Source organism: Temnothorax americanus, unplaced genomic scaffold (genome assembly GCF_048541705.1).
Source record: "Temnothorax americanus isolate GAGA-0224 unplaced genomic scaffold, ASM4854170v1 Scaffold8, whole genome shotgun sequence".
Classification (NCBI taxonomy): Eukaryota; Metazoa; Arthropoda; class Insecta; order Hymenoptera; family Formicidae; genus Temnothorax; species Temnothorax americanus.
Window position 1 is genome coordinate 5121400 of NW_027509802.1, and position 12938 is coordinate 5134337.

Genomic DNA, 12938 nt, shown 5'->3' on the forward strand with positions numbered 1-12938 from the left:
AAATTACGGAGCGCACTATGTGGACCTCGTCATCGGCAACCTGGGACACCTAAACATTGAATTCAAGGTATTAATACACGTAGACACCGAAAACTACGGAGCTCATTATCTAGACATCGTCATCGGCAACCTGAGACACTTAGACATCGCATTCAACGTATTATTACACCTGGACACCGAAAACTACGAAACGCACTATGTGGACCTCGTCATCGGCAACCTGGGACACTTAGACATCGCATTCAACGTACGAATACACCTGGACACCGAAAACTATGAAGCGCACTATCTGGATCCCGTCATCGGCAACCTGGGATACGTGGACATCGAATTCAAAGTATTAATACACGTAGACACCGAAAACTACGGAGCGCACTGTGTGGACCTCGTCATCGGCAACCTGGGACACGTAGACATGGAATTCAACGTATTATTACACCTGGACACCGAAAACTACGGAGCTCATTATCTAGACATCGTCATCGGCAACCTGAGACACTTAGACATCGCATTCAACGTATTATTACACCTGGACACCGAAAACTACGAAACGCACTATGTGGACCTCGTCATCGGCAACCTGGGACACGTAGACATCGAATTCAACGTATTATTACACCTGGACACCGAAAACTATGAAGCGTACTATCTGGACCTCGTCATCGGCAACCTGGGATACCTAGACATCGAATTCAAGCTTGATTCATAAGAATTGACTTAAAAATTCCCTAGCGGCACTTTCTGCCAAGCGTAGAGAACCTTCTTTTCCGGCAGCGGTAGTAATACAATGTAAGAATACTAAATCTCTCCAGATAAACATGAAGCAATTGACTCAATTATATATATTATATATATACACCTAATTTACCTAAATAGAAATCTTCCTCCTGACCGATAAGTCTATCGACCTAATTTCGAAATACGCGCGCGATATCGAAACAGGCGATACCTGCGCCGCCAGCGTCGAAAAAGTGAAAGTGACGTTTCTCTGATAATCATAATAATATTGAGATGAGAGACGGTCGACGTAGAAGTATTCGTATTCGTATCTTAAAAATAAATTTTCACATTTGGACTTTGCGTCGCAATATCTCCGCTCGTAGGGCACGTAGCGGAATGTTATGAGAGAAACCCCCCCCTAATTGGACCCCAAGCTAGATGGAATATTAAAAAGAAATGAGCTACTTCATTGCACATACAGTGGTCAGCTCCCTCGAAACTTAGGAAAGAGCAATGAACCTAAAGTTTATCGAGCTTTGCACAGTAAGGCTAAAATGATAATATACTAGTATATAAAACCATATATGACTATATAAAGTTATACTTAAAGAAATTTAGCCATATAATATAATTGTTCAAGATTATATTTCCATTTCTTATATAACTATATATAATTATATATTTACTAATATGAACAAATAAGAGGTATTTTTTCCCGAGTATATAATCATATATGCATATATATGGCCATATATAATTATATACTCTCATATATGGCCATATAATATTGTTTAAAATTATATTTTCCATTTCTTATATATGATCATATATAATCATATTTCTATTAATATAAACTAATATAAACTAATATGAATAAAGAAGAAGTTTTTTTTCCGGGATGTTTGTAATTTTGTGTACTTTCTAACAAAATATATATATAAATCATCTAGATCATTCAATTTATTAAAAAAATTTGTATTAATAGGAAATTGTAAAAGGACCCCGCACACTTCTTATGGAAATTGGGTTTAGGTGAAATCGACTAAAAATTAAATATGTTGTAGTTGATGAGGTCCTGATAAAAAAACCTAATGGACAGAAAACTAAAAAATGAACAATTTTTTTGCTACAGGCTCTTAAAGTATACGATTCACACTATTTTTATTGTTACACCATCGAGTGTTATGAGTCGATAATGACGTTTTTTCCGTAGCCGCAAATTATACCGCAATAGATGCGGAATAGAAGTTGCGATTAAAACATTGCGGAATGTATTGCGGTTAGTGACTGCGGAATAGGAGCAAAATAGGTTACGGCGGAATCAGTTGCGATTAAAACATTAGTTGCGAAATGATTTGCGGCTACGGAAAAAACATCATTATCGACTCATAACAGTCGATGGTGTTTTCTTCTAATAACAGTAGGGAAGACCGGGGCTTGTTGGCATAAAAGAAAAGTTGGCAATGCGTTCCGTTTATGTATTTATAATAGCAAAAAAATAACAATGCAAAAGTTATCACAAAATATCTCGTATATGACATGGGTGCTTTTTCCAAAGTTTTATTTTAATTAGACAAGTATTACAATAAAAAAAGAGAAAACTTTGATTCAAAAGGTGGCAAGTAATCGAGCGTTTTAAAATATCGTATTAATGTTCTTATTCAACTTGAGAAGTAAATCAAAGTGACGTATCATTAGTTAAAAGAAAAGTTTCTGTTACTATACGACATGTTATTTTGACTAACAACAGTAATTTATTGTAATAAAATAACTGAAATAAAACGTATGTAAGGATGGGGTATGTTGGCTCATATCAAGACACGCTTAACTTGACTTGTTGTTGCCGCGCGCGTGAGACCTGTTTGAGCATGTGATTTGCTACCTAAATGCTGATAGAAAGCTAGATATATATTTATTTTAATATTTTTATGATGAATGCTACATCTAAAATCTAGTTCACAATTGTTTTTCTGCTACAGTATTTTGCTATTCAATCATTACAAAATAACTTTAAAAGATACAATCTTTATCAAGAAGTATACGTATCTGTTATCCATTTTGTGTTTCAATTACGTTTTCATTAATTTATCATGAACTTTTGTCGCATAGCCAACTTACCTTACTATCGGGACAAGTTGGCTACAATGCAGCATGTTCGTATTTCACTTATTACAAAGAAACTATACAGTATACAGGAGCGTTCCTAGCAAAAAATGTAGAGAAAGGTTCTCTCTATCTTATTAGTACTGTTTAATTATAATAATTAGTTGTATAAAAACTCAAATGCCGAAATTGTGAAAACGGTGCTAACGAGCCCCGGTTTCCCCTAAAAATCGTGTGAATCGTACACTTCGAGAGCCTGTAGCAAAGAAACTATCCATTTTTTAGCTTTTTGCCATTAGGTTTTTTTCATCAGGATCTCATCAACTACAACATATTTAATTTTTATCCAATTTCACTTAAACTCAATTTTCATAAGAAGTGTGCGGAGTTCTTTTGTTTTAATATCAAAACCGTCTTGTTTGATAAGAAAATGTTCGATCCTTTAATGTATTTGAAATGGTTGATAAATATCAACCATCACAAACCGTATCATAATATAACATAAAGTCAAATTTTATTTAAATAATCTTTTAATATGGATGAATAAATTTGTAATTATTTAATTTTTTATGCATATAAATTAATAAGAAACTACTGGTTAACGGTTGCATTATAAAATCTTCTTTCAAACAATCAATTCAATTAAATAAAGAATTAAAAAACATTAATCTAAGCTGTTGATTTACGCTTGAAAATATATATACCATTACGTTATACTCTATTGCAATTCCTTTAATATCGTATATCTTATTTGATGTCGCAGATAGAACACTAACAGTTTATACACGCGCGCGTGCTATTAAGCGTCAGTTTGACGAGCCAAATACTTAGCGCCAAACGAAACGTGGATAGAAATCAGGTAGGCACAGTGAAGAGGCGTAAACCATGGTTGCTCACGGTGCGCTGCTGTCGCCAATGGCCCATGCGAATGTGACTCCGCCTCTTAAGCATGGCCAGCCTCTTCCCCCAATCCACCGGTTTTACTGTATCGTTCGGTTGTGCTTAGTCGAGCGTGCGCACGAACGTTTATGCGCACACGTGTAAGTGACTGTGCGCTAAGCACACAAGGGCATTTTAGGATCGAATGTGTTTTGTGTGATCATCCACAGCCAATCAGTTACTCAACCACTTGTAGCTTTTTCAAGCTACGTTCTACTCTTTTTCTATATTGCTCTTTTTCTCATAGATTTCTTTTTCTATCATTTCACAGGCACGTACAGATATATCATATCAAATGAATAATGCATACTAAAAACGAAGCTTTGGTTTATTTGTGAACGTCCTTTAAATTCAACCGAATTATTTAAATGCACGTATAAGCTACTTTACTACAAGCATGCATGTGTGTATGTGTAGAACGTTATACACTAAGACGGCTGAGACTGTGTGTATTCTAAGAGGCGTAGAGGGATTTTCTTATTTCTGCTCTGGTAAATCTGTCGCTCCAGTCAGTGAGGCAGCGAAGGGCAAGCCGCGCGCCGTTGACCGTGTCTCTGCTTCTTTTTCGTCTACTCAGCTGCCAATGCTACGATTCGGTGGTGTACACAAGCGAGACGGTGCGGTATAATATAATAGTTCGTGAATCTGTTTCTTTATACTCGTACTCTTTTATTACGTTTTCTGTTACATATACATATTACACATCATTATTATCACGTTTTGTATCTGACACTGGGGATCTAATAACAAAAAAAAACGAGACCTTATAATTATTTTTGTTTAACTCAGGGTGCATTTCATAAACTTTGTTATAATTAATTATTATTATTACGATTTTCTTTGAGTTTATCGTAAATGTGACATAAATTAAACGTATACTTATTGAAATTTGTTCGATAATTTATTTTTGCATAAAATTGTTGCACGTAAAATCACACAGTATGCAGATTTTAAGATATTCACAAATTAGAATATTTAAATATTAGATATCGAATTTATAATGGTACCTACTAGTTATTTATATTGCAACATAAAAATTAATCACGTGCCATGAATACTTTCTTTTTTATTAACACACAATTAACAGATAAGCAATTGCAACTTTAGATATTTGCACAATCTTGTTATCTCTTAAATATAGAAATATTTTTTTTATTAAAACATTATTTACAATTATATATTTATGTACTTTACAACATACACTTTTCTTGTAATGGATAATCGCGTCGCGTAAAAGATCCACGGTGCGGTCTCGCTTCGCGTATACTTGGTGCTAGACACTACCGTGTCTCTTGATTTGCTATTGCTATTCATAAATTGTTTTATGCGTTATACGGCTTATATACATTTTACACGAAACATTAGAATTGTATTTGAAAAAGCGTAACGACGATAGGATTATACCAACAAAACTAGCATGTTTCTTTTGAGTGCATTTTGAAAACTAGAGACAGAACACTACAACTCTGGAGCTTTCGCCTTGTATGTAACCGACGGCTGCTGGATTCCACGTCTTTCCAATGGATCCGATTGTACTAGGTGAGAATAATTCAATTGATATTATTAAATAATACTAAATTATGCCAATACATACGGGCTCATGTACAGAAATAACATAATTATCATATATGTTATATATTTATCAATATTTACCATGTATATTTATTACATTGGAGTAAAACCGAAATAGTCAATCATTTGATTAATCATATAAAAAGCGATTATATTTATATATTTTAATAATATTTTTAAATATTCTGTTAAATATATATAGTATTATAAAACTTTTATGCATCATCTCCGAATACTGTATACTTTAATAGGACGTTTTGTTATTAAAACATTGTTTAAAAAACGAAAATAAATATTTTACATAGGTACATACTTAGTTCAATTTAAATAAGAGTAATAGGCATATATATGTTGCATATGATATATATTCTTTATAACTTTAGATCAAAAAATTTGATTTTATGTACAGAAAAATAAACGATGTATTATAACGCCAGATAATAACATTTTAAAACATTTTGATTCGCCTGCTATTTTAGAAATAACTTTATAAATGATATTAAATATTATATAAAGCATAAAAAAATAAAATAGCTCTCTGATCAAAAATTTATGTTAAGAACAATATATAAACTAGCAACTAGAAAAATAAGATGGAAAAATGAGGAATACTATCAAATTCTGTTCTAATTTTTATTTACATTTACACTATTATGTAATAAATAAATTTTCTTTACTTTAAAACATGATCATTTGGATAAATCGGTTATTTCTCTTACTCCCTTAATCGATTAACATCTCAATCTCGACAAATTCAAATAATAAAGATTCTACTACATTATACATAACAATTAACTATCTAATACATTTACAATGTGTGATCTTTCATATTTGTATAATAAAAGTATAACACAATGTAAATAAAACTTATTAATTTTATTAAACACAGTTACCTATAGGAAAAAACATATGTAAGATAGATTTTTTGGTATTTCTTTAATTGTAAATTATAAGTCAAAACTTATATTACGCATATTACATATATAATTACATAATATATATTATATACAATTATGTGTTATATTATATCATATAATTTACATATAATTCAAGAATGAAATTATAAGAGCCAAACTTTTTTTACAATGTTGCTCATTTGAAATCCCGGTTGAGTTTTGTTACCCCGCCTCTTACGTGTTAAAATATCTCGTGATTCTCTGTCTTTGGTTTTATTTGATATATGACTACAATGACAATTTGCAACACTCATTCTTTCTGCTTTATAATTTTGAGGAAGCGTCATGGCGATATGAATCTTTTTTATCTTTTACATGACATATAGATATACGAAACGTCCTTCTGTCTCTTATTTCATTTGACACAACGTCATGATGCTTTTACATTGCAAATTTTATTTTATGTAACTTAGATTATTATACTTGAGACGGACCATAAACAATTATGGTCGAAACGTCATATAATTCATATATAGGTAAATGTTACAATTAATAAATGTGCTAGTTAGGTCGAGTGAAAATCATTTTCGTTTTTTTAGAACTTTTTTATAAGAAATAAAAATTATATAAATTTTATAGCTGAAGTACAACATATGTCTTTTACGTTTTATACAATCATTTGTTATTGATATTTATTATTGTTACATTAACTGTATACATCATACTATTTTAGCTGCAAAATTTAAAAGTTTGGTTGTAAAAATAAAATTACTTAAATGTCTACACAGCGTCTTTATTTCATAAATGTACTTCAGCTATATTAAACATCTAACAATCACGTTAAATTAGAAAAAAAATATAAAATAACAAACTAAATTTACAATTAAATTTACAATTGCATGCGGATAAATACTGATTCAAATAATTTTATGTTATAAATAATAGGTTAGTTAATTTATAGTTAATTGATGATGCAACTGCATATATGCGATGCAAAAAATTACTGTATGTACATATACTGCTTGTATGTACGCGTGCTATTCGTATTCGATAATATATTTGATAAGAAAAGAAAAATATAAGAAACATTTTTAACAGATAGTAGAATAACCTTAATTATTATAATAATTTATAATGAATGAGTGTTCGAGATTTATACTAAATAATTTAATCTTATTCATTGATATATATGTTTTGAATGTTACAGCTACATCGTAATTTGTTTATATTATATTAATTAAAAATGTGAAAATAAGTGTTATTGACATTTATAATCACTTTAGACAATATATTTTTTGGAATTAGAAATATTTTTTCTTAAATAAATATGTGCGCGGGTTAAATATTTATCCGCATGCAGACAATCACATAAACCTAATCGTAAGTGGTTCATTATTTACTTTACTTTTGTTTTCTTTTACTATATTTTGTTCTCTTTTAATTTACATAATTAACTGCGTAAACTTTAATCATTTAATGTAGTTGAGATATAATTAAAGTAAGAGTGCTACGTGACAATCTAGAATATACGTATTCTTATTTTCGAGTACATAATTATTGTAATTAATATATAATAATGTGACTTAGAAACAGAGTTATATCGTGAAGTCAAATGAGAAAACGATATGGTTAACGACAAGAGTAAGCACTTAAAGCAAAATTGTTTTCGCAAGCGCGCGTGCGCACGCACCTGTGTATGTGTCGGATATATTTATTATTATAAAATAAATAATTATAGTATAAAATTATCAAGAGGATTTATTCTCGAAGTTATGCAAAAATAATTTGACTTTAAGTCTTATTCTTGCCATTAACCGTACCGTTTTCTTATTTTATTTCAAGATATAACTCCATGATATATAATTTTTTATATGTATAATAGTAACGATAAATCCTTTCATTCAATAAAAGAAAGATCTAAAATTTTTTACATCATTCCAAAGTAATTATGCATTAATTCTAAATGTCATAAAAATCAGAAGTAAAAAATATGTCGGATTTCTATTTTTTTAAATTCATACCATTATTTTACAAATCTAGTATTTTTTATTACGGTGTTATTAAGTTTTAAAATTTTTTCGCTCAATTTTTGTCGATTGTCACTTAAAAATGTAACTTTTTTTGCAATAAAGACAAAACATTCAAATAATATAAATATATACACATACATATAGAGAGGTAAAAATCACAGTGGTGTAAGTCAAATTTTTAAAAATATTTCTCGTGTGCAGATGCAATTATATACATGTGTGTGTGCGTGAGCGTGCGCGTATGTGTTTGTGCGTAGCGTGCGTGTGTGCGCGTGCGTGCGTGCGTGCGTGCGTGTGTGCGCAGGTATGTGTGTGTGTGTGTGTGTGTGTGTGTGTGTGTGTGTGTGTGTGTGTGTGTGTGTGTGTGTGTGTGTGTGTGTGTGTGTGTGTGTGTGTGTGTGTGTGTGTGTGTGTGTGTGTGTGTGTGTGTGTGTGTGTGTGTGTGTGTGTGTGTGTGTGTGTGTGTGTGTGTGTGTGTGTGTGTGTGTGTGTGTGTGTGTGTGTGTGTGTGTGTGTGTGTGTGTGTGTGTGTGTGTGTGCGCGTGTGTGTGTGTGTAATATATGACTTATACAAATAAATACAAAAACTTCTGTTCTAAATTACTTATTTATTATATTTATGTATATATATATATATATATATATATATATATATATATATAGAATGAGCCAACGAAAACTTTCACCTGGTTTTTTTCTTGTAACCGACCAATCTGTGCAAATATCCCAAGTAACAGAGTGATATTAAAAGACGACATAGTGATGTCTAATAAAGCAAAATAAACGTCACTATGTTATCTTGTTATTTATAGGTTGCCGAAATATGTCAATTTTATTTTTAAGAAGAATATAATTGTGATAAATTCAATCATATTGTTTTATTTTCTTGATTAGAGCTCCTTAAAAATCTTAAATGACAATAAGAATAGGATGACACATCGTTTTAAAGGTCTTTTAATTATTCTCTATATAACTATGCTTTTAATTGGGATGAGTGATTAAGAAAATGTGTTTCTCGATAAATCAAATGTAGCAATTTCTAATTTTTAATACCTAAGACTTGATTTTTATTATCATTTAAGACTTTTCAAGAGCATAGCTACTCTAATCAAGGAGAATAAGAAACTGCACGGTTGAATTCATCACAGTTATACAGTCTCTTTAGAAACAAAATTGGCGTATTTGGTATATTCGCATAAATTATTTGGTTATAAAAAAACAGGGTACTCGTTAAAGAGACTGGGGGGTCGCTGAAGAGACTAAAGAGACTATAATTATTTATTTTTTGGAATGAAAAAATATAAAAAAGAAATATACGATCTAATTTTTTGAAGAAATTTTAAATACTGTCTTTATACCTTTTTAAAATACTATGTGTATGATTATGAAGTGTTGTTAACATTACAATATTTGTTTATTTTTTGATACATATATATATTATTATTTTAGTAACATTATTTTGAATGAAGTATATTGAATTGTGATTATAGCTTATTTCAATTTTTCTATTTTTAAAAATATATAATATATATATATATATATAATAGAGTATTTTTCTTATTTTTTTCTTACTATATTTCTTATTTTTTTTATTATTTATGATTTTAATTTTTTTCTGCAAATATTCATTAAAATAGTAAAAAGATTATTGTAAATATTTTCTTGTTATTTGTTATATGTTTAATAAGTTATACGATCATTATTGAGGATATAAATTGTCATTTTTTTTAACGCATATGTGCATGCCATCTATTATTTTTATCATTTTTGCACAATTATTTTAATTACCTAATAATACAATTATATATTTATTTAGATTTTTTGTAATTATTGGTGATAAATTCGCATTTTCAATATTACCTTTAAGATTGTTTCTCTTAAATATTTTTCTCAAAAAAATTTTTATATTACTTTTTAAGCACAATTATTAATTTTTTTTGTTACAATAATTATTTCAAATATTTATGACACTTTGGGATTATTATTACTTGTATTTTAAGAAATGGATGTAACTATTTTTTGTGGGAAAGTTATTTAAAATGTTAAAATAAATTAGTATAATTATGTTTGACACGGTCCATTCATAGAAAGTATACTGTATTCATTTCTCCAGCAGAAACCTTTGACCTGCTTACTGCGTCCCGGATGCGCCCCGTTCTTATCGCCGAGAAAGTTTGTCCTTTTTTAATCCGATATAAGTACTGATTGCCATAAAAGAATTCGATACAAGACAGAGAGAAAGAAATGAAAAAAAAAAACGACTGCTAATAATATATTTCAATTTTGTATTAATTAGCATTAATATTAGAGAGAGAGAGAGACGCACAATTTACACTCATTTTCATTACAGACTTGTAATTTAACAAGAATAGTCCAATAATTATAAATATTTTTAATTATATATTAATTATAAAACCTAGGAAACTTATATTAATTAATTATTTATATGGCATAAAAATCTTATTTTCTAATTTATCAATAAATTTTGGATTCCTATAAAATGACAACTTATTTTTATACAGATGTATATGCTACGTGACGATCTTTATTGTCATTAACAAATACTGATAAATAAAATGTTATTTCTTAGAAATCTAAATTTTTTTCATTAATTAATCTTGTGTATATTATAAAAATTATATTATATTATATTATATTATATTATAAAAATTAATTACGCAATTTTAATATTACAGATGATATACATATATACAATATGAAAAAATATAGGTATATTATACATGTATATGTTTTTCATATAACATATATGCACACATATATGTATATAATCATTTATGTATAATACATACATATATATATATATATATATATATATATATATAAATGTATGTTCTCATGCTCATATATCCACACGTTTAAAATCTTTTTTGTTTCAGAAAAAATAATAATTTTTTAAAATTTTAATTTTAAATTTTAATTCAATATCTCTGAAACACAATATTCTTCAGACTATATATTTATATGAATTTTCCGGGGAAAAAATCTCTTATAATATCTTATATGTTTATATGAGACATTATAAGTTCATATAAAAAGCGATCTTATATGCTCATATATGAATTTTGGTCCGATAAGAACTTATATGGTCATATATGATTATATAAAATTATATATAAAGACATATATATATTTAAATAAGTCTCAGAAATTTGTTACTTTCAAGTATTATTTTTTACGTATGCCACTTTATTATAAGAGTGGACTCCACGATACAACTGATTCAAAAATTGTGCCGCTCCATAGCTTGAGACAGTGTCGTGTCTTTTGATACCGTTCTTATAACACTGTTGGTCAAATTTTAAATACGAGAAACAGATCCCATCGAATGCCATCTATCGGATACTTTGAGATACAATATTGTGATCTGATCATATATATATATATATATATATATATATATATATATATAATCTTATATAACCATATATAAGTTCATATATGATTATATTATTTTCAGTAGTTTAAAGTTTAAATTATAAGGTATGTTTATTTATTTATAAAAACTATAATATATATTATATAACAGTTTTAGTCACAAATTATTACAGGTAAAATTTCACACTGCTTACGAAAATATTTAATAAAAATTAATGTCAATTAAAAAAAATTAAGTGTCTTATGCAAAATTAGAAAAAAAGAAAAATTTAAAATAACATAAGCAATGAGAAGTGCCGTTTTTGGTCAAAACGGATCTTGGTGCTTAATAATATTTCACAATATTAATTATTATTAAATACATTTTTCAGTTTTTTAAACTGCGTGCCAATATGGACTTTGTCGTACTTGCAATAATTGTGTAAATTGAAACTAGAAATAATATATCATATTAATTTGATTGTCAAGTAAAATAATATACTAGAAGAATATTTATAATAGTTATGCAAACTTATGGATAGATCCGGGTATATGTTCATATATGATTATATCTTTAATCTTATAAATATCTATATATGCTTTTACATGATTAGACATGATAATATATAAGCATATAAGACCATATATGGCTCTATAAGGTTATACTTAAAGAGGTTTTATGGAATATATAATCATATATTTTCATATATATAGCCATATAATATTGTTCAAGATTATATTTCCATTTCTTATATGACTATATATAATTATATGGTCGCCTCGACAACACGTGCGCTCCTTCGTACAACACATAAGGCTGCATAAGTGCGCATTTATACTACATTAATCCAAGTCAATACTATGACCATTCCACATCTTACACTTATGATTTTTTCGGTAAAAATCTTCATGAGTTTATTGTGAAAGTGATGGTTCTTATATAATAGTAGGTATTACACAGCTATTATCGTTGTTCGGTTATTTTAAAATATGACTTTAATTATGTCTGTGTTAACCAAATTGCTTTGTAGATTGCTTGATAAGGATCCGAATCAAGGATCGAAACGTCGTCGTAATGTTTTTGTTCAACTGTATATAGCCAATTGAGTCGAAATAAAATCTCTTATATTATTGTTAATCTATATTGGCGGAACATCCTATCATTTTTGGTTTGATATAATTATATATCTACTAATATAAACAAATAAGAGGTATCTTTTCCCGGGTATGTAATCATATATGCATATACATATATATATGGCCATATATAATTATTATACTCTCATATATGGCTCATATATAT

General features: G+C 28.7%; 1 protein-coding gene across 2 annotated transcripts in view; it reads left to right on the top strand.

Moving 5' to 3' along the window:
* Nucleotides 1-2456: 2456 nt before the first annotated feature.
* LOC143907091 (uncharacterized) overlaps nt 2457-12938 on the top strand; it is a 122213-nt gene continuing 111731 nt past the window's right edge. Inside the window, exons 1-2 of one of the 2 annotated variants that reach the window (XM_077423613.1) lie at nt 2457-4397; nt 5211-5301. In XM_077423613.1, the coding sequence (XP_077279739.1) occupies nt 5283-5301 (19 nt within the window). In that variant the 5' untranslated portion in view covers nt 2457-4397; nt 5211-5282. The remainder of the gene's footprint in view (nt 4398-5210; nt 5302-12938) is intronic. The other variant, XM_077423612.1, reaches the window with a different exon arrangement.